Source organism: Penicillium macrosclerotiorum (assembly GCF_028827735.1).
Source record: "Penicillium macrosclerotiorum strain IBT 26536 chromosome Unknown utg000010l_segment0_segment0, whole genome shotgun sequence".
Taxonomy (NCBI): Eukaryota; Fungi; Ascomycota; class Eurotiomycetes; order Eurotiales; family Aspergillaceae; genus Penicillium; species Penicillium macrosclerotiorum.
In genome coordinates, this window is record NW_026643089.1 from 680,468 (window position 1) to 704,757 (window position 24,290).

At 49.7% G+C, this 24,290-nt stretch overlaps 7 protein-coding genes across 7 annotated transcripts; 3 read left to right on the plus strand and 4 right to left on the minus strand.

Moving 5' to 3' along the window:
* Positions 1 to 1,916: 1,916 nt before the first annotated feature.
* N7462_009920 (putative nuclear migration protein) lies at positions 1,917 to 5,979 on the minus strand (the record flags this gene model as incomplete). The annotated part of the gene is made up of 2 exons (XM_057081634.1): positions 1,917 to 2,827; positions 2,895 to 5,979. 2 exons carry the CDS (start codon positions 5,977 to 5,979, stop codon positions 1,917 to 1,919), a joined length of 3,996 nt encoding a protein of 1,331 aa, XP_056928674.1.
* A 1,998-nt stretch (positions 5,980 to 7,977) lies between these two features.
* N7462_009921 (uncharacterized protein) lies at positions 7,978 to 8,322 on the minus strand (the record flags this gene model as incomplete). The annotated part of the gene is made up of 1 exon (XM_057081635.1): positions 7,978 to 8,322. The coding sequence occupies one exon, from the start codon at positions 8,320 to 8,322 to the stop codon at positions 7,978 to 7,980; it is 345 nt and encodes a 114-aa protein (XP_056928675.1).
* A 2,085-nt stretch (positions 8,323 to 10,407) lies between these two features.
* On the plus strand, positions 10,408 to 11,196 carry N7462_009922 (haloacid dehalogenase, type II; the record flags this gene model as incomplete). Its single annotated transcript, XM_057081636.1, has 1 exon — positions 10,408 to 11,196. One exon carries the CDS (start codon positions 10,408 to 10,410, stop codon positions 11,194 to 11,196), a length of 789 nt encoding a protein of 262 aa, XP_056928676.1.
* A 333-nt stretch (positions 11,197 to 11,529) lies between these two features.
* On the plus strand, positions 11,530 to 12,650 carry N7462_009923 (glutathione S-transferase family protein; the record flags this gene model as incomplete). Its single annotated transcript, XM_057081637.1, has 2 exons — positions 11,530 to 12,489; positions 12,546 to 12,650. The coding sequence occupies 2 exons, from the start codon at positions 11,530 to 11,532 to the stop codon at positions 12,648 to 12,650; spliced, it is 1,065 nt and encodes a 354-aa protein (XP_056928677.1).
* A 3,770-nt stretch (positions 12,651 to 16,420) lies between these two features.
* On the minus strand, positions 16,421 to 17,290 carry N7462_009924 (enoyl-CoA hydratase/isomerase family protein; the record flags this gene model as incomplete). The annotated part of the gene is made up of 1 exon (XM_057081638.1): positions 16,421 to 17,290. The coding sequence occupies one exon, from the start codon at positions 17,288 to 17,290 to the stop codon at positions 16,421 to 16,423; it is 870 nt and encodes a 289-aa protein (XP_056928678.1).
* Positions 17,291 to 18,484: 1,194 nt separating this feature from the next.
* N7462_009925 (ABC transporter ATP-binding protein) lies at positions 18,485 to 22,625 on the plus strand (the record flags this gene model as incomplete). The annotated part of the gene is made up of 3 exons (XM_057081639.1): positions 18,485 to 18,541; positions 18,608 to 19,538; positions 19,600 to 22,625. The coding sequence occupies 3 exons, from the start codon at positions 18,485 to 18,487 to the stop codon at positions 22,623 to 22,625; spliced, it is 4,014 nt and encodes a 1,337-aa protein (XP_056928679.1).
* A 287-nt stretch (positions 22,626 to 22,912) lies between these two features.
* On the minus strand, positions 22,913 to 24,196 carry N7462_009926 (GNAT family N-acetyltransferase; the record flags this gene model as incomplete). The annotated part of the gene is made up of 1 exon (XM_057081640.1): positions 22,913 to 24,196. One exon carries the CDS (start codon positions 24,194 to 24,196, stop codon positions 22,913 to 22,915), a length of 1,284 nt encoding a protein of 427 aa, XP_056928680.1.
* Positions 24,197 to 24,290: the final 94 nt, after the last annotated feature.

Consider the following 24,290-nt stretch of genomic DNA (forward strand, 5'->3'; position numbering starts at 1 on the left):
CATGTAGGCAACACTTTAGAGTACTTTCGAAGCAACAATTGTCATATCCGTGAGGCTTAGCGCTGGCTCTTATCATTACTTTCCTCGGTATTACCTATTGAACCAGGGCGCTCTACGGCAAGCCTGCGAATGCAGGCAGGAGATGGATCAGCAAACCAGCCGACAGGCCACCCCACACCACGATGGAAGGAAGCCTCTCAGAGAGAAAACAGATGCTGCTCCAGCGAAAGATGTGTAAAAGGTTGATTTTCTCCCTATCGGAGATGCGAAGCTACGAAGCTATATCCTGTAAAGACTGTGACTAGGAAAGATATCCTCCAATCACAGATCACCCCTCGTCTGCTAGTTTCCCACTACACATATAGAGTCACGTGCTCGTATTTAGTTATTATATAAACTTATAAGTCGTGCTAACCGTGCAATTAACTAGTTGATGAATAGAGTATTAGTTAGGATGGTTAGCAAACAGCCCTTTGTGGTGCTCTTCCCTGAATTTTTCTCTGGATCTTCCACAAGGCTCTCGAACTATACCTAACTGCACGTGATAAGTTATCACTGGCCCCTGGTGTCCTAAAGCTGTTTTGATCCATGACAGTCGGGCGGCAAAGGCATTGGACACAACAAACCAAAAAGATCACAGAAACAAAAACATACAACAGCAGGGATTCGCTGGTGGTCACCCACCCAACTACTAACCTGCCGGCGTGTGGCTTAAGTACGGCTGAGCGGACGGGAAGCCCTGTTCTCCACACCCTGTGGTCGTATGTGACAGATGTGGGATGAAAAAGAATTATATACACCATGAAACACCTCTGATAGCTGTCCATGATGCGGCATTACGGTCCAGGTAGGCAGCGGATGAGCCCGCTTCAGCGGCGCGCGAAATGGGGCGAGTTGGGTGACAACTCAATACTTGGATAAGGTGAGAAGCGACATCGAGAACAGTTGATTCATCTCAAGTGGCCCTGAGGCGTGATCCTGACTCTTGCTATCCACTTGTTGGTCTAGCTGCAACTGATGGGGATTTTTGGAATCGAGTCCGTATCTTTTGCATGTTGGCGAGGTAATCCCGACTCTTTCAATGTGGGATACAGTTCCCACTTGGCTCTCCCACCGACTTCGAAACATCATACCGCGGGGCATACGTTTAAGAACCCGCAAGCCCTCTAGCCGTGGGGCTGTTCTCTCGAAAGACTAGCAACGTAGGGCATTTTACGTGAGTAGCTGGTTGTACAAGTCCATCCTTGGAGCGGTGGACTGGATCATATACCAATTTTGTATTGAAAAGCCTGGGTTCACTTCGAAAGTCTCAGATAGACCAGTAGTTCCGTTACCACAGGTGTGTTGATGCTTTAACATGGCACAAGTACAATCGTATCTAGGCACCAAATGTCTCTAAAAGCTTACTGCAGTACTCACTTTCGGGATTGAATGGGTGCTCCCGGTTGTGCGTATTCATTATCTTCCCGCGGGCAGGGTAAATTGCAGTTTTGGAATCATCCGCAAACAAATTACCAGCAGGATACTATCTGTGAGTACCAGGAGGTTCAAGCAGTTTAAAAGGATAAAATTTTGATTCCAACGCCCTTTAATCCACCGCTGCTCTGAAATTGGTATCCTTTCGCACAATGGTATCAGTATCAACAATCAACAGAGTCAAAAGCAATAAAAATTATCCAAGAAAGAGAAGGAGGTATAAATGCAACGTATGTAGATCAGAAGAAGAGAAGTGAGATAGACAGAAAAAATAAGAAGGAAAGAATAGAAGATCATATGTACGGGCTGTGCATGTAGAATTATGTCATGGCGATTAGGAACCGGCGCCAAGGGAAATAAAATAACGGATATGATGACCCAAAAACGAGAAACGGAAAAGAGTAAAAGGAATGTAGGAAAGAATCAATCTAAGCATAAGCTCAAAAGCCGCGAAATGGGTCATCAGGCCGGAAGGAATGTTCGCTGTCGTCAAAGGAGGGCGCATCATGCTCGTAACGGCCTTGGCTCTGACTCCACTGACTGGAAGTCTTGCGAACGTGTCGCGGGCGGATGGACGGCGCCGGTCGAGGCCGATTGATCTGCTCCGCATGGTGGTCGATGAAGGCCTCCATGCGCACAGTGCCGATGTCAAACATATTGCTTGCAGCGGTGTTGGATGTCCGGCCACTGGCTTCGGACATGCGACTGATGCTGCTACGGCCACTGCCAATGCCGGCGGGGAGAGGGGGCGGGGGAACTGGCGAGAAGTATGGCTCTGAGGAGCCGACAGTCGTACCACTATGCGAGGAGGGCATGGTGGCCATGGTTCCCTGGCTGGAGAAGCTACGGATGGCATGCAATGCCGGGGGACGTGGGGCGGTATTGCTGCGTTTGCGTGTATGATGATTATGGTGGGAGAAGCGAGGAACGTGCGGGGCATCTGCTGCCATGTTGAGGTTCTCGAGGCCGAGACCGGCTGGTGGAATTTCAGGGACAGGCGGTCCACTGGGGAACGAGCGTTTACCTTTAGGCATGGGTCGAGGTTTGCCCTTGGCCACCCGTATGGAGTCACGGATGGGGTTGCGGCGCAAGGCAGCCTGGGGTGGAGGAGAGGGATCTTCTTCTTGTGGAGCAGGAGGTAGCGCTGCGAGATCGTGAAGTCCCATTGAAGAGTGACTGAGGAAGGACAAGGCCGTTAACCAGACGTAGTGGCGTTCTATGGTAAGTGCGGTAAATTTGAGTGCTCGTTGCGGTGTGAGGACAAGAATGGAGCGGCTGAAGGGCGGAGAGGTGCCTGCACCCTTGGGTAGGGGGTTGTCATCTTTTACATCCAGTACGGACTGAATAGCAACTGTTCAGGAGGTTAGCAAGTTCTAGAAGATGGGGTTGAAGCATCAGAGAGAACACTAGCGACTTACACTTCCGCCCACTCTTACCCAGCAAAGCCGGCCCGCTTGTGGGTTGCTTGCTACTCCACATGATGGAACCTTCGTATGGGGCAAGCCAAACCCATCTCTTATGTCGGACACCGCTGTTGGTGATATTGGCGGATACCTCATCGGGATTCCGTCCCTCCCAGTTATCTTTCGACTCACCCATCCCGAAGGACTTACGGCGACGTACATATTTGAACATCCACTCGCCTACCATGGTTTGTGCGATTGCGTCAACAACGCTCGTGGGCTGTACACCTCCGGTCGAGTCTTGACGCTCGTGGTCCCAATTCATGGACGGCACCGACGGATGGTGAGGGGCCCGTTTCTGAGTGGTTCGTCGTTCCCGCGGAGCGGTAATATCATCAAAAGGCATTGGTGGCGGGCGGAATGAAGGGCTATCGGGTGCGAAGGGAGAAGCGGATCTGGTCGGAGATGAAAGTGTTTCTGGGCGTTCAGGGAGATCGGAGTTTGACATGGCAGCCGCAGATCGGACTCGGCGTAGAGTCGGCCGTCGTGCAATATTTGTGCGAGCCCCGCGATCCGAAAATTGTCTTCCAGTAGAGCGAGTAGGACTTGGAGGGCCATCACTGCCAGTGAGTGGGATCTTGCGCGAGCTGAGTCGGATTGGGACAGGAAATGGAGGTGCAATGCTCGATCCTGCACTGCCATCAAGGCTCGGCTCACTAGGGCTACGGGCGCGAGTCCTCTGGTGTGCCGCTGTACCACTGGAAATCATGGCCATCTTCCGCATACCAGTCTGGCGGCTACTTGAGGCAGTTGTGCCAGACCTCTGGGTCGTGCGGGAAGAAGCACGACCCACATCTGACGGTCGAGATTCGGGATCAGAAAGGTGTTCGTCAATCTCGGGTAGACCTATATCATCTAAGCTGGGCCGTGATGACTTAGCATTGACCAGCTTGCCACGGCGGAGGGTGTAGGAAGCAAATGGGCGATTCAGAAGTTCGTCATCCGTAAAGACATCGCGTTCCTCTGCATCAGGACCATCGTCATCACTCAGCTGTTCAAAGCCGGCGAATAGACTGCTAGACCGGAAAGGTCGTCGCAGCCCGGACACTAAATCGTCTGAGAGAGGCCCGTTGTCGTTATTCCCAGGATAAGCTTGCACAGGTTCCGATGCTTGCGCACGCGGGGGTTTGACAGGGCGCTCGTTTGTAAACGACCGCTGCTCTCTCTTTGCAGACCGGGGAGGAGGCACGGGTGCACGGTAAGGTTGAGCCCCAGCATCCAGAATTTCGGACCGAGTTGGCAGATCTGGAATGGCGGAAGGCAAGAGGCTTGCAGGGAGCTTCACGGGGCGCTGATCGATGCGAATCTCTTCAGTCTGGATGGCGATGGACCGGCCCTCGACAAATGACCTGAAATTGGTCTGTATTGAGACATTCTTCGTCTGCGGAGGAAGAACAACGCTGTTTCGAGGAGAGGGGGGCTCCGAAGCAGGGGGATGGATGGCAATCATAGGAACTTCGATCTGGCCTTGGATATCATTGGGTGATAAGGTTGACTTCGCAGCCACTGCTGACTCGACTTCGGGGATAGGGTCGGTTTGTGTAGATGCCGAGGTCATCTGCACGGGCTCTGAGATTGGCTCAGCAGAAAGAACGGGCGTATCGGGCACTTTAGGTGTCCATGGAGGGCTAGGAAGGCTGCCGATGGTCTGACTAGCGCTAGAGACCATCTCGACTGCGATGGTTAGCGTAGAGGTGTCTCTCATCCGGGGCGCTTCCATTTCATCGTCGGCGTCATCTTCCATTTCAGGACCCGTGGGTGTGATTTCAATTGCAGGAACCACCCCTTCTGCAACAGCCTTAGTTTCAGGCGACGGGGGAGGTGAATACTGAATGCCAGCATCTTGATATCCAACAGACGAGGCCTGTAGCGCTTTTGCGGTATTGTTCATGTCTAAGGCACGGTAATCTGCCGCTATCGACCCGGTACTCTGAAGCGAGAGGCCCAGAATCTTCCGTGCCTTCGATGCAACCGAGTGCGAGGCCATGGAATTCACAGACATGGGCCTTTCCTCGGGAAGGGCTTCTGGTGATGCGGGCGTCTCATCCTCGTCAGATACGAACTCATCCTCCTCATCAAATGCTAATTCCTCAGCTAAATTTAAACCCGAGTCGGCTTTACCAGCAGCCATGCTCATGACCGAGTACCGAACATTATGATAGTTGGCATCGTTTTCGCCTTCTTCGGTCGTCACGCTCGTCATGCTTGTACGGCGCCGACCCTGGCTGCTAGAAGCCACGCTAGCTGTATCGCTGCCTTTGGTCTTGTCCTTGGCGTTTTCATCGTTTTCACTGTGCTGTGAAGTCAATGTTCCAGCTTCCTGGGCCGCCGCCACCTCGCTAAGAACCGTTTTTAAACGGCCTTCTACCACATGAACTTTTCGTTCCAAATTCCGCCTTTCATTTTCCCAGGCTTCGCGGTCGCGATCCCATAGCATCTGCGTTCGCTCAGCCTCATCTTCTCGGCTACGGGCTCGCTTTTGTGTTTGCTCGAGTTTCTTTCGCACATCGCTGATGTTCTCGACAGCTTCATCCCGTTCACGAGCCAATTCGGTCATCGCAGATGACGTTCCGCCTTCCAGTAGCTGAATCTGATGTTTCAGGGATCGCGCTTCCCGCGTGGCCTGGGACAGGCTCGTGCTCAGCGACTCATTTTCTGTTTTGGACTCATCCAAGCTCAATTCTAATGAATCAATGGCCTTGGTCTTGCTTTCCACCTCGCGCCGAAGATTCAGAATCTCAGATACCAGTGATGCATGGAGAGTGGGCGTGATTCGGCGGGGATCAAACGGAGAGAGGGTGTCTTCGACAATATCATCTTCGCCATCCGTTGGACCATCGGTATGACCGTCGGGCGAAAAGGCAGGTGTCGGTAGACCGGGTGGTGAGGAGGATGGCGCGGGGGACGAATCTCGCCGACGGCGCGACGGTCTGGGTCTTGATCGGGATCGGGATCTTGCCTTCGAGGCAGCCCGGGAGGTCGACGAAGCCGGGGACGGCTGGGCCATCATGCTAATCGGGGTGTGCAAGTCTGTGGCCATCTCGTATTGCTGGTGCAATGCCAAAGAAGCCTAAATCATCACCAAGATATACCGAATGCGTGTGCTAACCAGAGCACGCCACGGCCGGATTCCATTCAATCGACCGTTTACCGTAATTCAATCATTCGTTCCAACAGGTATTGAGTCGTGATTCCAGGGGTTTTCGTTCTCACTGGGGAGGCTGGGTCGACTCTCCAGCTTTTTTTGGTTCGTTCTCGTCGGGGACCGCAAGGCAAGGGGAAATAGTTCCACAGTTTACCACGATTATAACGGTAGGCTGCAGTGGAACAATGAGGTCAGCCACTTCGTTGCAGTGCGGATGCGGGATGCATCTCCTGGGCGCGAGGGGAGAGCCCATGCAGCCGTTTTAATATGCACGGAGACCGTCACTCTACTTACCGGGATGCAGTATGGCCGCCACGAATTGGGGTTATATCGGGTAGAGACGCGTTTGAGAAATCAGATGCTCGAGGAAATTTCCTTGGGAGAAGGAGACAAGTCTGCGGAGTTGGACCAAGGCCGATCGCGATCGCGGTCGACGTGCTACGGGGCCCACGGAGCGACCAGAGAAGGAACACGAACTCCGTCTTTGACCGGGTGATGGGTCCCGAAAGGCCGCGATCTGCCAGTGGAATTACGAACGAGGCAGGGATCTGAGACGCCGAGTCCAGCTTTCGTTGACTCCGTCGGTGGGCGATTGATTGGATTGATTACCTTAGCACTAGGTCGATCAGCCTTGCACAGGAATCGGAAATGCGCCGGATGCGAGGGAGACCGCGAAAGAGAAAAAAAAAACTTGAGGTCCAGGGGTGTTCGTTTGTTCATTAGGGGGGAGGGGACATGGGGAAGCTAGACAACCCACCCGATTACCCAGGATGCAGGGTGATCCACTGCGAGCTGCCAACCCAAGACACTAAAGCATGGCCCCGGAAACATCAGCATGGGCGATGGGCTCTGGACCTGCCGATTGCTTATACCAGGTTCAATTTGCAACAGGGAGAGCAGGGGACCGAATACCTGGAAGTATGTATGACAGGATTTACCTATCTTCGGGTTACCATGGAAAGCATGCGAAACCCCCGGGCGTACCAGAGTTGTTGGGGTTCTAGAAAATCAAGTGGAAAAAAAAATACAAAGCTTGAGACAATCGGAATAAGAAAAAACAGAGTTTCCAACTAGAATGAGGCGTCGTGGTAATCTCAGTTTTTCCTTTGATAGCACGGACAGGCCTCGAAGGGGAATAGGACTGGCGATAGTATTCCGATCGCTAGCTAGCCTCTGATCAGTTGGACCTATAAAGTCGAGTCACTGTCCATAGGCTCCAGCATGGGGAAGGTGTTCGTCTATGATGAAAACCTGGGTCGAGGGTTCCACCGGGCCTGGCAAAAATGGGTCCAAACAACGCGTTCGGCTTCAGCTGCGTACCTCATAACCAGTTAGAGGGACGGCTGGGTAAGGCCAATTGGGACTTTCTGCACGCCCCCTTTTCGGCGTTGAAGCCGTTTGTTCTTGATGGTTACTATTTTGAATCCCTGGTGTGTACGTCAATAGTCATGATCCTAGTGGTAGTATTCAACCACCAAAAAAAAGACCCGAATCGGAGCCAATAAAGGACATGAGGACGCCATCTCGTAGCACTAGGGAAATAAGTGAATCGGATAAATTGGACAGCCTCCTGGATGAGGAAAGAGGACTGGCTAGCGTGATTAGGAGAAACCGTTCCCCTGTTCGGGCGTTACCCAGCCCGCCCTAGCGCGAAGTTCGCCTGTGCCGATCGTCGTAGGCAATTTCATTCACTGGGAGCCAGTGGTCTGTGATCGAGGGCCTGGGTGTCGGGTGTTTCAGGTTCCTCCTCCGGCATCTGATCTGGAGGCTTGAATTCGTTGCCCGCGGGGCTCGTATTCACTCCTGCGACAGGCATTTCTTGCCTCTTTTGGTTGTATTTCCAGCTTTCCTTTTTTCGAGGAGGAAAACCCGACGAAGCGAAGTGTCCAATCACTATGCAAAAGGGGGAAGAACGGAGCTGCCGGCCCCGCGAGATCCATCCGAGGTCTCCACCGACCGCGAGAGCTCGAGGACCTCCACCTGGAAGAGGAGCCGAACTTTTGCACTGTTTGTGGTTGACCCCTGGACACAAAGGCCGGGAGGGGACTGCGTCTGGCCAGTGGGCTTTGGGTCTGGCCAGGTCCGAGGGCCCGAATGCTGTTGCAGTTGCAGCGGTGGCGGCCCCTGGGCTTGTTTTTCCCCGGGCACACTCCCTCCATCGGGAGTCGCGAGCCGGCGGCGTTGCAGAAATGCAGACGTTGAGCGCGGCTCCTCCAGATAATCAAAAACGGGCTGCATGGACAGCCAATCAGCCACCGCCCTTAGGGATTTGCGATTGGCAATAATGGCTATGGATGGACTCCATTCGCGCGCTGCGTGGTATGCAACCCAATCACTGCGAGTCACATTGGCAATTGGACTAGCATCCGACCAACACTCTAAGAAGGAAGAAGCTCCGCGGTCTATTCACGGAAATGCTGGCCGACCCCACTAGGGAGGGGCTTTTCCGCGAGAGGGGTTGGATCGCGAAAAGGCGACACGGGCCGTTGACAGGTCGATTTTCCCACCGCGACTCGTCATTCGATCTCTGCAGGGTCAATCCGCGAGTTTCTTCTTTTGACAGGAGCGCTAATGCGGTGCCCAGACCGCGAGGCGCAGGGAGAAGTGGAGTCGCGATTCAACGTTGAAGGGGGAGAGAGTCGACACAAGATGATAGTCTAAACAGGAAGAGAGTGTAGGAAAAGTTGAAGAAGCACGAAAAGGAATGGAAGTGGGAGAAGCGATGGGAGAAGAAAGAGAGAAAAGCAATTGAGGAATGTGGTGAAGCTGCGTCAGCCCTCCCGAGTTTGGCATGCGTTGACATTGTCAGCACACGTCTTGTGTAAGATGAAATAGGACTACAATTGCCATCTTGACTGTACGCATACCTGCGGAGCTTAAAAATAGCAGTCCTGACAACGCAAGCCTCTAGGGTCTTGCAGATGGACTGTGAGTCCAGAGTGTCGATAAAAAATAGCTACTCATCCATACATATATTCATGGAAAGGTCTGGAGTGCACACAGATTCTCCAGTTCATTATGAAAGCGTAAAGAGTGTCATTGGCGCGAGGTAGCAATCACCTCGTTTTTCTTTTCTTTTAATGTTATCTCTTGAAGGAAAACCGCCGTCATACCACGTAGAAAATTTGCCAGCTATCTATGTTGGACAGCAATCATCTCACGCGCCCGAGCCTTGTCAACATCTGACTCCAACCTCCTGATTCCGGATAGGTAGAAAGAGAGTGGCTGTGTCGCAAATGTAAGGATCTCAAATGCCATTAACAAGATAGAGTTACTACGGGCTTGGCTCTTTGCACCATCCGAGACAACATTCTGTTCGGTAGCATGGTTATCTGCCTCTAGAACTATTCGATCAACCAGGCGGATCGCTACTGTTACAGCGATTCTTTTTTTATCTCTTATGGGTATCCATGAGGATAATTTGCTGAGATTAAAGCTCTCCTCGAAGATTGATCTGACAGATTAGGCGTCCCTTCTCTAGTTCAAGTTTCCCGGGTATCCTCATAATTCTCGAGTTCCTTCTTCAAACATAAATGACGATACACTCTCCCGATGAGCCTATTGCCCAATAGAGTCCTCACAAGGACAGTGCGAGGCGTTGCATGGCAGTGTAACTGGGGAACATCGACATCGGGAGTATTTGGGAACCTTTTTTGGGAACCTTTGCTGAGGCTGAGAACCAACCTCGTGGTCTTCCTCTGCTCCTTCGAACTCTCTTTGGTCCGTAAGTTGATGATGAGTATGCATTCAGCCCAAGTGCTGTATTGTCCTGCCCAGGCACACACGAGTCAAGTTGAACATGTCGAAGTGTTGGTGGGCCTTGCGTAACAAATCCTGGGGCATTAAAGAAATATGGAAGAACAAAATGAATCTTCACGACAAGCCTCGGTATCGGGACTCGCCCCGCATGAACTCATGCCGGCAAATGCGATCAGAATGTGACATGAGGGGGTTCCCTGGTGGTGAACGGGTTGTTTTCACTGGTCAGGATTTGCGCAATTGGGGCCAGTCGGAAAGGGAACCAGGCAAGACAGGCAAAACTATCAGCCTGATGGAAGCGGCGGCCGCCCGCGGCTCCATGAGTCAGCCACTTGTCGGCGCATCTTTAAAGCCATCCGGATGCAGGGTTGATCAGTCTAATTCCCACTCTCGAGGATCTCTTGGCTGGGATCTGAACATCCCCTGCTGCATGATCTGAAGTCATCGTAGCCAGATCAACCATCCAGAATCGATTTTCGCATCGCCTTCCTGACAGCATCTGACCTCGCGGTTGAACACTGTGGGGAAATGCCGAGCGCTATTCCTCCCGCAGATCCCCCCACCATGCCGCATCCCCAGGTATTATTTTTCGACACGTTCGGCACTGTCGTGGAATGGAGATCTTGTGTGACCAAGGCCCTGGGCACAGCGGCTCAGCTAGCCCTCAGCGACCCGAACAAGGATATCCCCAATGACGTGCGAAAGCGCGCATCTGCGCTGCGCGAGGCGGACTGGCTCGGCCTCGCCGAAGAATGGCGGGGATCATACGCCGTTTTCACAAGCACGTTTGATGCATCCAAAGACTTTGTCTCGGTCGATGAGCACCACCACACCGCATTGAAAACTTTGCTGACCCAGCGGGGCATCAGAGCCCTCTTCAGCGACCAGGAGCTGCTGGCATTGACCTTCACCTGGCATCAGCTCGAGCCGTGGGCCGACAGCGTTCCCGGACTGGGACTCTTGAATCGCCGTTTCACTACGTCGACCTTGTCCAATGGCAACATGGCGCTCTTGAAAGACCTCCAGCAAAATGGATCCCTACCTTTTAAGCGTCTGGTGAGCGCCGAGGACTTTGGCGCGTACAAGCCCTCCGCCAAGGTATATCTCGGCGCTGCCCGGCTCCTCGGTCTTGAACCGTCGCAGTGTGCCTTGGTGGCCGCACATCTCAAAGATCTCCAGGCAGCTAAGAGCTGTGGTTTCTACACAGTATACGTTGAGCGATTGAAGGAGGAAGCATGGGCCCCTGAACAAGTAGCGCAAGCTAAACTGGACGGCTTTGTGGACATGTGGGTGGATTTGGACACCGGGGGATTCCTGGAGGTTGCTCGGCGATTTGGTATCCAAGGACGGTGATGAGAGTTCAAAATCCTGTATAACATAGACCCTTTCCCTCCTGTACATGCTGTATATCTATTTTCGAGCTTCGTTCTATGTTGTTAAGATCCGTGCCACTAATCAAAGTCGTTCTTGCTTATGCGATGACGCAGGAAATCCGCGCCGCATTTGTCAGCCCCGTAAGCTCCGACCACCCTGATTACGCCGACACTCGATCAAGGTGTTTATTCAACACACGATCTCAGTCAGAAAACTCAAAGGGAAAGTTAGTTAGAAGAATTAAAAGATTCGCTTTTGTTGCAATTGAAAGTCTTGCAGTGACCGCCCATTCCAGACCGTATTCAATCTACCATGAGCGATCAGGCAAAAATCCCCCATCCCCCATCCCCCGCATCATTCATACTTCAGACCAGCCCGGCTGACTGCTCTTGTCAGGATACCAAAATCTACAAACATGCGGATTCTGACGGCCACTTTCGGCGAAAGGACTCAGTGTTTCGCTCCTGGGTTTCTCGGGATGCGTCAGCTGAATTCCCTGCCGAAAAGAATCGCTATGTGCTATACATCAACTACGGCTGTCCATGGGCCCACCGAGCAAACCTGGTGTACACGCTGAAGGGGCTTCAAAATATAGTTCAAGTGGCCGTCCTCGATGCCGAACTGGGTCCGGATGGGTGGTTCTTCTCCGGCCGCAATGGATCCCACGAGAAAGACCCGCTGTACGGCTTCAAATACCTGAAGGAGCTCTACCTCAAAGCAAACCCCGAGTATGAAGGACGGTACACCGTACCCACGCTATGGGATAAGCAGAAAGAAACCATCGTCAACAATGAAAGCAGCGAGATCATACGCATGTTATATACCGAATTTGACGATCTTGTGCCTGAAAGCCTGCGCGAGGTGAATCGCCCCGGTGGTGGATTCTATCCAGAGAACTTGAGGCCACAAATCGATGAGATGAATGCCTGGGTATATCCTCTGATCAACAATGGGGTCTACAAGACTGGATTCGCCACTACCCAGGCGGCGTATGAAGAGAATCTCTTCCCGCTATTCGAGGCGCTTGATCGCATCGAAGCACATCTTGGCCAGCATCAACCGTTCCTCCTTGGCGAGAACATTACAGAGGCCGATATTCGTCTATATACGACTATTGCACGCTTTGATGTGGCGTACTATTTGATCTTCAAGTGTAACTTGAAGATGATCAGACACGACTACCCTAGGCTTGATCGCTGGTACCGCAGGCTCTATTATGATGAGTCGGAACTAACACGTGGGGCATTCAAGAGCACAACCTTCTTTGACATCGTAAGTTTGGTTGCTTCTAATTGCATGACTGGCCTAAGTTTTGACCTTTGTAATAGTATAAGTTTGGATATTGCGTGTCTCTCGGACGCAAGACTGGCAATCAACAGCTTGTCATTCCTGTTGGACCCATCCCTGATATCTTGCCCCCTGAGGGAAAATGAGTATATGAATGCTAAATTACTAGAGGGAAGTCCATTTCACAAGTCCTAAAATAGTCTCTTACTGGCCTCTCGTGTCTTTTTCTGAATCCGATGTCAAATTTTTTGCAATCCCTTCATGTTAAATGAAGCTGTCGTCAGGCCTCATGGTATTTTCTAGATGACGAGAATTTCCCGTGGTTGCAGTGGTCTCGCCCTTAAAGGCCAAAAAGTGCGGTTCTGCACCTTATCTGGTTCATCAAGTCTATAATATAACATATTTTGGGTCCCAGTTCCGAAATCCTTACGCACAAAACTAGGTAATTGCGTAGGCGGTCTGGAGCATGCCGATAATAGCCTTGAACAAAATATATATTTCTACCAAGTCGTCTTTCAAGTCGCCAATCTAGATCAGTATTACTTGACGACCTTTTAGAAGCTCGGGTGATTTATTTTCCTCTTCGAGCTTAGCACTATTTTGAGTCACATCCAAGAGGGACGCTTAACGGTCTGACTCGCATAAAACAACTCTTGGGAGCCTGTCCTCCCGCTTGAGTGTATCATCTGCCCCCTATGTCATGAACGTAGCAGTGTTTCTACAACGTTCCATCCAGGTTAAGTATGATCTAAGTACGAAAGGCTCGTTGAAGTACTTGGATGATACGATGAAGTTCTGCTACAGCGGTCGAAAATGCTAGGCCAGGCTAATCTGTGGGTATTCGTAACATAAAATTAGAGAGGCAGAATATCCTGCTGCTAAGATTTTTGAGAGGAAGAAGATTCTGATAGTTCGGTTCTATCGGAGATAAAGAGGGCAAGCGCTAATGCTGCTACCTGGGTCACACAGCCTGTTAGGAGGCAGGGCGATACGCTGACCCGTCATATTGAAGCTGTTCTAGTGGCCCCAGAGGTTGGTTGGTTTTGGTGGTGGCTGAAAGGGTTCGTTCTAGTTGTGGCCGGCAGGGTTCATTATAATAGTTACATATGGTGCACGACATAATTTGAAGACCAGATTGGATATGATCTCTGAAAATAAATGCTTCAATTATTACCACCAGCGCGCTACCTGAGAAGTTAGCAAGCTGAAACAAAGCAACTAGATAGTAGTCCCTAAGAGTTCTCAAAAATATCCTAACAATAACCACGATAGCTTTGTTCAAATGTGTTTTAACAGTTGGTTGGACCGAATCAAGTAATTGAACAACAGCTTCGAAGATAATCCAACCGTTATATGTATATCAGGTATAGGTATAGCCCGCAGGGCCGCCATAGCCAATTACTTAGACATATATGGTGATGATCGTTTTTCTCCCCTATGATAGTCGCGGTGTCGCGTTCATGGAATGATTACACACCACAAGGCTGTCGCAGTGTATATGTAAAGCCGGACACACAAGGCTGGCATAGCTAACGGGAGCTGGACAAAAGGAGCCCATTTTTGGGGGCTACAAGAGACAGGGGCATGTTTTAGTGAGCGATCAGAGGCAAATCACTGTACCTTTGTTCCAACCAAAACACACACGCGCTATCTAACCATATCCCTTCCATCAACTACCCAACCAGTAATCCGCCCACACATAATATCATATCCCTGTCATTCACTAACATCAGTACTTGGATATCATTAGGGGATATGTAAGAAGGGAATCGCTGTAATGCTATCCCAACCGGAAAATCCAGGCGCTATATACCTAGTTCCTTTCTATCAACTGCCCAATCAGCACGCTGTCCATATATACGCTGGTATACCATATCCTCGTCATTAACTAACAACAGTCCTTGGATATTATTGGGGGATATGTTAGAAGCACATCACTGTACTTATGTAGTTAGGTGAAGCAAATACAGACAATGTCAGCCTGTCACGGAACATGCAGCCTCGCCTTCGTGAGGACTGCCGACTGCGAATTAGGAATACTCTCAAATGCCCCAGATCTTGAGGGGAAGAAAATTTCACTCTTGATATGGCTCACCGAGCACTAACTATCACCGACTGCTAACTATTTAGTCTTATAGGTGCGACTCATACGTCCCTTCCAGTGATCTGATTTTTCGTAACTGTACTATCATCGTTTACGTAGGCCTTTTGAGACACTTAATCTGATCCACCACTTGAATTTCTGATGTCCGATTCGCGAGGTGTCAATAGATGCCTGAGTGTTACGATGTAGATAAGACCTGATGGCTTCTAAACCTCAAACCAGAAGCTAGATCGGACCCTTCGAACGTGAACTTCCAATATTTAAACGTATCCATTAGATATAGAAGACCTTTCTTATTATGAGAATTCTAGCTTCAAATACGTCAGCATCTCCTAATTTATTCTGTGAAAATCCAAAATCTTTTATCTTTTTAAAGTTGAAATGCCCTCTTGGCAAGCAGAAATTATTATATGTATAACTAACCGCTGATGCTCAAGTCACTGATGCCAAAGTTCGCCTCTTTATTTTAGTGGCAGAGCATCTGACTGTCAGTTTCCTTATATTAGCTAGAATGTTAGCATGTGATTACGTCACCTATATAGCTTAGCTTATCTTGCGAATAGAACTTCATCCTTACCATATCCCATCTTCTAGTAGTTACAACGGAAGAAACCATAAAGGTAACAATTACCATCGTATATATTAATTACATACTATCAGAAGGTCCGCGTCAGTCTCATGGGGGCGCTTCGAGACATTTTCGTTCTTCGCCGAGCAAATCTTGAATAGGACTGCCATGTTTGACATAAAATGGTAGAAAGGGAATAGGGCCAGACATTAAAACGGGCAAGACACAGTCTGGCACGCCTCAAGCAAAGGAAATCAGGGTCCAATCTTTACTACTAAGCGCAAAGAAAAAATGGAGAGCAGCATTGGGAAAGCGCTTGGAGCTTCGGAAATCCTTGACGCTAGCCTCAAACACCCCCTCGATTTCGAAAGAATCGGTGATGATCAGATAAGCAGCCATTTATTGACTCTGATGTCATACCTTCGTTTCAAGTGTAGTAGACGAGTAAAATTTACGACCACATTTTCATGACGAAGAGCTTAGCGTTGAAACCATACCGCGTACGCTTTCACGTAAACGATGACATTGCCAAGAATCTTTAGCGGCTTGAGAAAGCTGGCGCTGGGATTTGTGGATGGAGTCTGGTTCCACATGCCGATCAAATTATGCCAAGGCTCTAAGGTGGGGGTGGTATAAGCTTGTACGAACCGGAAAATGTTTGGCCTATGTAATACCGCAAGATGGTTTTGGTATTGTATTGTATGTGATTGCTGTCGATGCAAAATTCTTTTCTTCCAACCAGTCTATTGTTGCAAAGATTGCCCCGCAGCCAAACAAAGATGTCAAAACGAAGCGTCAAGTACAGGGGTGAGACATTAGTAAATAAATGAGTCACAGATCTGCTTGACTTTGGTTAACCCACAGGTGCACTGAAAGAGAAATTTATTATCCAAGAGAATCGAGTGATTGGGTGCTGTTGTATGATTTTCTTCGATCTGAATATCTTTATTTTGAAGCTTCTAGCCCCTGCATCAAGTGATCATTGTACATATTATCCTAGAATGATGGTGTTACATCAAAACAGCGCCAGAACACACAGAATAGTAACCTGTTTTGCTGATCGTTGTCTGAGTCCTGAGGGCATAACTGAGATTATTTGACATTTTTAAAAAGGCTGATGCATAATTTCGGAACTCTTGTTTCATTGTACATATCGAGCCAGGCAAGTCATAATGAACTACGATCATAACTGTCTCATCTTCAAAAAGCTAGTGAGTTTATCGTTGAATTATTCAAAGCGTAAATTATAACTTGCTATCTATCCACCGGGGTGCTCGCTTTTCAGAAAATGCTCTCAGACCTTCTTTAAGATTCTCGCCGTCGTTTAAAGCTGGCTCCCAAGTCTCGGTCAGTAAACGGGCTCCATTCTCTGCACTTCCATCTTCCCAGCCAGCCAGGATTCCTGCACGACCAATGATGACACTGTCAGGGCTGTTCTCAATAATCCCAGCAGCATATTCTAGAGCAGCTTTGGTGACTGGCCGCTCCAGAATTTGATCGTCAACCGCACTGTCTTCCGTCACAACATTGATCAACCCCCATTCCTTTGCTTTGGTAGCAGTGATTGGTTTCCCCATGAGAGCTAATTCTGTCGCCCTTGGTCGTCCGATTGTTCGTGTGAGTCTCGGCAGAGAACCTGCCATAGCCACAACACCTCGTTTAGCCTCAGGGAGTCCAAACTGTGCGCTTTTAGCAGCGACCACGAGATCCATGTTAGCGACAATTTCCATTCCTCCACCAAAGGCGAATCCATTCACTGCGGCGATGACAGGCTTTTTGCCGTGGCGTCGTGAAAGTCCACCAAAGCCGGAACGAGGCATCATTTGCTGACCATCATGTTCTCCATTTGCGCGGCGCGTAGTTGACTGGTTCCATTCTTTCAAGTCCATGCCAGCGCAGAAAGCGCGTCCAGCACCCGTGATAATTGCGCAACGGAGTGATGGTTCGTTGTCATACCAGGAGAAGAGTGATTCGAGGTCGTATTGTGCAGCACTAGTCATGGCGTTAAGTGCTTGAGGCCGGTTGAAAACGACCAACATGACATGAGGGGCCGGAAATGATACATCTGCATATGATTGTGGTGGCGGCTGGCGTTTGAACGATGTAAAACCCATGGCAACCTGCACTTTTTGGTTGATTGATTTTGCGAGACACTGGATGACTTTTCAATTTGTCGTCTTCGCTGGCCGTTGATTATTGAGTATGCTGTCCCAAGAAACCAAGAACTGAATATGTTTGAGGGGAGCACTATTTGCCGAGGTCCAAATATTTTGTAGCGACTCATTTAATTTGGGATTGCTTCGGACCGGCGCACCGTCAATTGGGTATTTCATGAATAACAGTAACAGTGTCTTTGGATCTAACTTGTGTACCGTATGTATGATAAGTTCCACCCGGTGCGGTAAATTACGCGGCCTTACAGTAGACACGGTATGAAATTAAGTTCCAGAAACTGCAGAAATGCAATACGGCTACCTGTAGATAATCTGATTAATCTGATAAAAAACGAAAATTATCAGATGAAAAACTTAGTTGGCAGCTAAGTTCTCATGTCCTTTGCATCCCCAGCGGATCCATTCTGGGTTGAACTGCGCCTCAACCCACCACCAGTTGCATCCAATCCTATGCTTTTCCAGGCTCAACTCGGGTGGGACGTGGTGGGGGATGAAAATTCCCACCGTTACTTCTCCGATCGAAAAGAGGTTGTGTCTTGGCTCGCAGCCCACATGCAGATTGATAATACCGCAAGTTATTAATGCCAAGTCCACTATGCCAATTGACGTCCAACCTCCGAACATGTTGTGGGGCCCCATGCATGTACAAGCGGGATGCACCAAGCTTATACGAGAAAACATTTCTTGAAATTCATACCCAAAAGACGCAATACCCCTGTATCAACACGTAATTAATACCATGACCCACATCAACAACTAAGATGTGGGCATCTGCAGATGAAGACCTACCGAGACGGACTCGGACACGAGCGGTTCCGCCCGCCAAATTTGACAAGATTTGTCGAGGGCTTCGCCATGAATTTCGCTACGCTGTGACATCCCATTGCTTGATCTTATCAGATTTCCTTTTTCCAAAATCGCGACAGCTTAGTGATGCCGATCCGGTATCGGCCTACTGCTCTTAGCAACCCTTTTTGAGAAACAGGCTGCTCGGTAGGTTGGAACTTAGCTTGCGCCAATCCCGTTCTGGGCCTGAAGAATAAAATCGCGTCGCCGAGGGGCAAAAAAATTCCTAAGACTCGAGCTTCAGTCCCCTAGAACAGCTCCAACTGCGCGAAGCAGCTACCGTGAGCCATGGCGGACACGGAGGCGGTCCCGCCTGCGAAGCACAGCTCCCCGGTGGTTGAGAAAGTAGGTCACAGCTACAAGAGCTCTTTCTAAACGCGTGGAAGCTAACTTTGGACCTTCGATTTATAGCTGCAGGACTTCTTCAAATATTTCACGATCTATTTTCAAGCCAGCCCGACCAAATTTGACATCTTTCTTCTTGTTGCTGGTTTAGTCTGTGCCATCGCTTCCGGAGTTCCTTTCCCCCTGCTTGGTATCATTTTCGGTCAGCTTATAGACGACTTCAACTCGGAGAGCTGTGCGTCATCAACAGCGCTCAGTTCCGAGGTCCAAAATGAGTACCAATCCGAGGTCAATAGCAAGATTTTATATGTCTTGTACTTGGCAATTGCTCAGTTTGGTTTTATGTACATCCATCTCGTCTGCTGGTCCATTGGTGGTGCGCGACTGGCCCAACGACTTCGAGAGCAATATTTTTGCAGTCTCCTTCGCCAGGAGCCTTCATTTTTTGATAACCTACCCTCTGGTGAAGTTTCGTCACGGCTGAATGGGGATATCCAAACTATTCGCTCAGGCACATCAGAGAAAGTTGGTATTTGTATCTCTAGTGTTTCTTTCTTTGTGACTGCATATGTGGTTGCTTTCATCAAAGACACTAAACTCGCTGGTATTTTGGTATCACTGCTGCCTGCATACTTTATCATGTCTATTGGTGGCGGTTGGTTCATTGAGAGGTATTCCAGCCGCTTGTCAGATAGCTTTGCGGCTGCTTCATCTATCGCCTCGGAAGGACTGTCTAATGTGGCTGTTGTACATGCATTCAATGCAAACGACCGACTTGAATCAAAGTTCACAACCCACCTCCGCACGGCGCGAAATGAGGGGTTGAAAAAGGCCTTGGCGACTGGTGTACAGGCTGGTCTAATGTATTTCATCGCCTACTCGGCCAACGCGCTAGCTTTTTGGCAGGGAAGTCACACCATTGCCAATTCTGTCGCTAGCAATGGCGATAGTGCGTCGGTCGGCTCGATCTTTACTGTGATTTTCCTGCTCGTTGATGGTAAGGCCATATCGTGTCATATATACACCATTCTCGGACGTGAACTGATCAAATTTCACAGCAACCCTTATTCTTAGCCAAGTGGCTCCATTCCTACAGATCTTTGGGGCTGCCTCCGCGGCTTTTACAAAACTTCAACGGGACATGAGCCACCGATCCAAGATTGACGGTACATCATCTGAAGGTCTCCAGCTGCCCCCTGCCATGGTTGGCCATTTCGAGCTGCGAAACGTGTCATTCACATATGCGTCTCGACCCGAGCGACCAGTGCTCCGGAACGTATCCCTAGAATGTCCTGCTGGTAAGCAGACCGCCATTATTGGACTCTCCGGAAGTGGCAAGTCTACCATCGCCAGTTTGATGTTACGTTTATATGACACCGACGAAGGGTCAATCATTTTAGATGGCCAGAATGTTCGTGATTTAAACACTCGTCAGCTTCGCAGCTGCATTGGTATGGTTCAACAAGAGGCAACTTTGCTTGATCGTTCCATATTAGAAAATATTGCACATGGCCTTGTCAACTCCGCCGCTCAGAAACATGAGCACCTTCTGTCCACTTTGGTCGGACCTCAACTTTCTCATATCGCGGCTGCTATTCGTGAAGGTCAAGATGCGACTCAGGCGGCTCAAGATCAAGGCCCCGAGGCTGTTGAAGTTCTTGAGCTGGTCCAGCATGCCGCAACGCTCGCGGATGCAGCACATTTCATCGGCAACCTCTCCGAAGGCCTAGGTACTATTGTGGGATCCAATGGAACCTTGTTGAGTGGCGGTCAGAAGCAGCGAATCGCGGTTGCTCGCGCACTTGTCAAGGACCCTAAGATTCTGATTTTGGATGAAGCTACCGCAGCGCTCGACTCGAAAAGTGAAAAGGAGATCTTGGCGGCAGTCGAGCGCTGTTCGGAAGGTCGCACGATGATCTCGATCGCGCATCGCCTCTCAACCATTAGGCGGGCGAACAAAATTATCGTCATGCGTGATGGTGAGGTCATCGAGGAAGGAGATCATGCCGAACTCATGGAGAAACAAGGCGCATATGCAGACCTTGTGGGACTTCAGAATTTGAAGACAAATGCCACAGACAAGCAGATTGAAGCGCCTGCCCCCAAAATCACTGAACCCGAAAAAGATGGTGATAGTTCAGACTCAACAGAGATTGTGAAAAGCACAAGCATAGAACCTATTTCCATTGATGAGAATGAGAAGCCTCTCGATTCCGCATCATCGTCTTTGAATGACGCTGCCAGGAAGCCAGTCAACAAATCTGTTTGGTATTTGGCCAAGGGCATGTTCCCGATTATGCGTCCATATTTGCTTCTTGCCCTCTTGGCTCTTCTCGGTGCTAGCATCGTTGGTGCTGCCTTTTCAGTAGAAGCCGTGATTTTCGGTAACACTGTGGGCAGCCTGACTCCTTGTGAAACACCTGATTATATCCGGTCGCGCGGCGCTTTCTTTGGTCTGATGTTTTTCATTTTGGCCATAGTGGAATTCTTTGCCAACATCACCAGCTGGGTTGGATTTGGATATGTCTCTGAGAAATCGATCTATAAAATTCGGGTGTTGCTTTTCCGATCATTGTTTGAGCAAGATTTGCAGTGGCACCAGTCTGAGAGCCGGACCCCCACGGGTCTGTTGGGATACATCACCAACGATGGAAATCTCATTTCTGGCCTAAGCGGATCAGTCATTGGAACTATCTTTTCGATTTGCATCAACTTGGTTATTGCCATCGTTATGACCTTGTGCATCGCATGGAAGATGGCACTTGTTTGTATTGCTGTTGTGCCTTTACTCCTGGGTGTTGGTCTGATGGAACTCCGAGTCCTAGCCAACTTCGAGGAAAAGCATGAGAATGCTTTCAATCAATCTGTCAGCATCAGCGTGGAAGCGATCAATTCAATCAAGACCATTGCGGCACTTTCACTCGAAAACGAGACACTGGCCGTATACCGGCGTACTCTCTCTGGACCTCGCCGTGAAACTACCACGATCAGTCTGTGGGCAAACTTATGGCTCGGCCTGGCATACTTCATTGGTAACCTATCCTATGCATTAGCTTTCTGGTGGGGCTCGAAGCAGATCTTCAATGGCACATACAGCGAGACTCAGTTCATCATCGTCATGTTTGCTTTGTTGGTCAGCGCTCAATTGTGGAGTCAGATGTTCGCTTTAGCACCCGAAGTTTCCAATGCTCGTGCTGCAGTTGCTCGAGTTTTGAATATGATGGAGATCGGATCGGCAGGTCTTTCCTCTAACGTCAAGGAGCTCCCTGAACCAACTAGCGAAAAGGATATCGAGGCTTCGGGAGAAACCAAGGCTTTCACGCCGAATGCGCAAGGGGGCATTGAGGTTGAGCTTCGTGATGTGAAGTTCTCGTATCCTGCCCGAGCCCATGCTCCAGTTCTACGTGGATTGAATGTGCACGTACGACCGGGCCAGTTCTGTGCCCTGGTGGGACCGTCTGGCGCAGGAAAGTCCACAATAATTCACCTAGTAGAGCGCATGTATCTGCCGAGCTCTGGCGCAATTCTCGTGGATGGCACCGATATCACCCAGCGGTCGGACATAAGCTTCCGTGATGAGATTGCTCTTGTTCCCCAGGAAGGAGTGCTGTTCGAAGGCAGTATCCGTTTCAACGTCTCGCTTGGTGCTCGTCCAGGCACAGAAGTTTCTGATGAGGAGATCACCCAAGCCTGCAAGCTAGCCAATATCCATGACACCATTATCAACCTTCCGGATGGATATGAGACACAGTGCGGCGCAAACGGAAGCAAGCTCTCAGGAGGCCAGAAACAACGATTAGCCATTGCTCGTGCGCTTGTACGCAAGCCTAGACTTCTTATCTTGGATGAGCCAACTAGCGCCCTTGATGCCGAGTCGGAGAAGCTATTGCAAGAGGGTCTGGAGGTCGCATCACAGGGCATTAGTGTTCTCGCGATTGCACACCGTTTGAACACTATCCGCAAGGCGGATACCATTTACATGATCGAGGCTGGTGTGTGCGTTGATGCCGGCACTCATGACGAGCTCTTCGCACGGTCTGAGAACTATAGAAGCAATGTTCTCAACCAGACATTTGAAGGGTAGAAATTCCCTCCATTTCTTTCGCTTTTCTGTTTTCTTATTATATAGACTTTACTCCATACATAATTTTCGTATCAGATGTAATATTGACATTCATTCAATATATCATCCTATTACTCCTCTATCATTGTATTTAATATTCTGAATAACTAAATTGTTCCAAACCTCACAAACTATGTGGGTTGCTTGATCCTTTCAAAGCCTTACGCATTGAAACCATGATGCAAAGTGAAAGCTGAAATTGATTTATCTCATTATCTCACTGAAGTCGCTCAAATTAAAGAATTTTTTTACAGTCGAGGCTTGAACGCCAGCCCAGTGCCGGCAATATGCGGAGTGCCTTGGTTGAACGGACACAGCTGAAAGAAGCGTTCCCGAGTGACCTTAACAAGACTAGCCCGCTTATGTGGGAGATCAAGAAGCTGATCCTGGTGTAAGCCGAAAGTATAATCGTAAGTGTGAACCTTGTCATTGGTAGACATGGGTTCACCAATGACATGTTCAGTGCGATGATCGTCGATGAAGCAGTAGTGGATCATACTTGGCCACCATGCCATCACACGATGCGGGCCACGAAATGCGTCGTTACCCACGAGAGTATGACGACCTCGATCAAAGTCCTGCGAGGCATAGTGGGCCCCAATGTTGTCCTCCTTGGCCCAGAAGATCTCGTAGTAGGAGAAGAAGGTGTTATTGAAACGACCAAGAACGGTGAGGGTGTGTGGGTCCTCATGTTGCCTACGCAGGTAGTCGCGATGTTCATCCAGAGTGCCGGTTTCTTTCCAGCCCTTCGCAACACGAGGATCGTTTTGCCAGGTGTGGAAGAGATTCAGATGCTCTGGGTTCTGGTAGTCCAGCGCAATGAGCGAGAAGTGCTCGTCCAGAAAGGGGATGTAGCGACTGTAAACAATGGATCCGGGAGTGGGTTTGGGGTTGCGCCGGGGGTGACGGCGGTGCATAGTCTCTGTCGATGTCATGGTGTATTCGAGAGAAGGGACAGCGGCACCTGTGTTCCAGCTCGGGAGCCAGATAGGTTGCGATCCCAGAGGGGAGGCACATCCCTGCCAGAAAGCACTGCGCATAACCAGCAGTTCATTGGCAATGGGTTCATACTTAGTGGCACTGCTGATAGGTCGTGGATGGTCAATAGCGACCATTGAGAGTCGAAGGGAATGCGACAGAGCTTCAGCATTGGGACCTTGCAACTGGAGACGGAAGGTCTCGATGGTCTCTTGCACGGTAAAGATGGCGTATAGGAATAGCCAGACTTGGGCCACTGTTGGCGCAGAGGCCCCTTCCCATGTGCAGAGACTTAATGGACTTCGTTGCGCGCGGGCCCATGCGGTGTTGTTGGAATCGGGCACCACATTTTCGGATTCAGCCGGCGCACTGAAGTAGAGCTTATCGCTATGGAGAACATGGGGGAAAGGCTGTGTTTCGCCCTCTATTGACTTCCGAAGCTGGAAAAGTTGCTTGCCGTTCTGAATCTTGCTTGGTTCCAGAAAATAAGTCGTCAAGTACGGATGAGGCAGCCGAACCTTGACCGGAGTCAATTGTTGGGAACTTGAAGCCATGTTGGGGATATGTAAATCCAAGGGTCGATTCGCAGGCTCAATATCTGATCTTGACCGGCAGTGATTGATGAAAAAGAGAGAGAGACAATGGTCG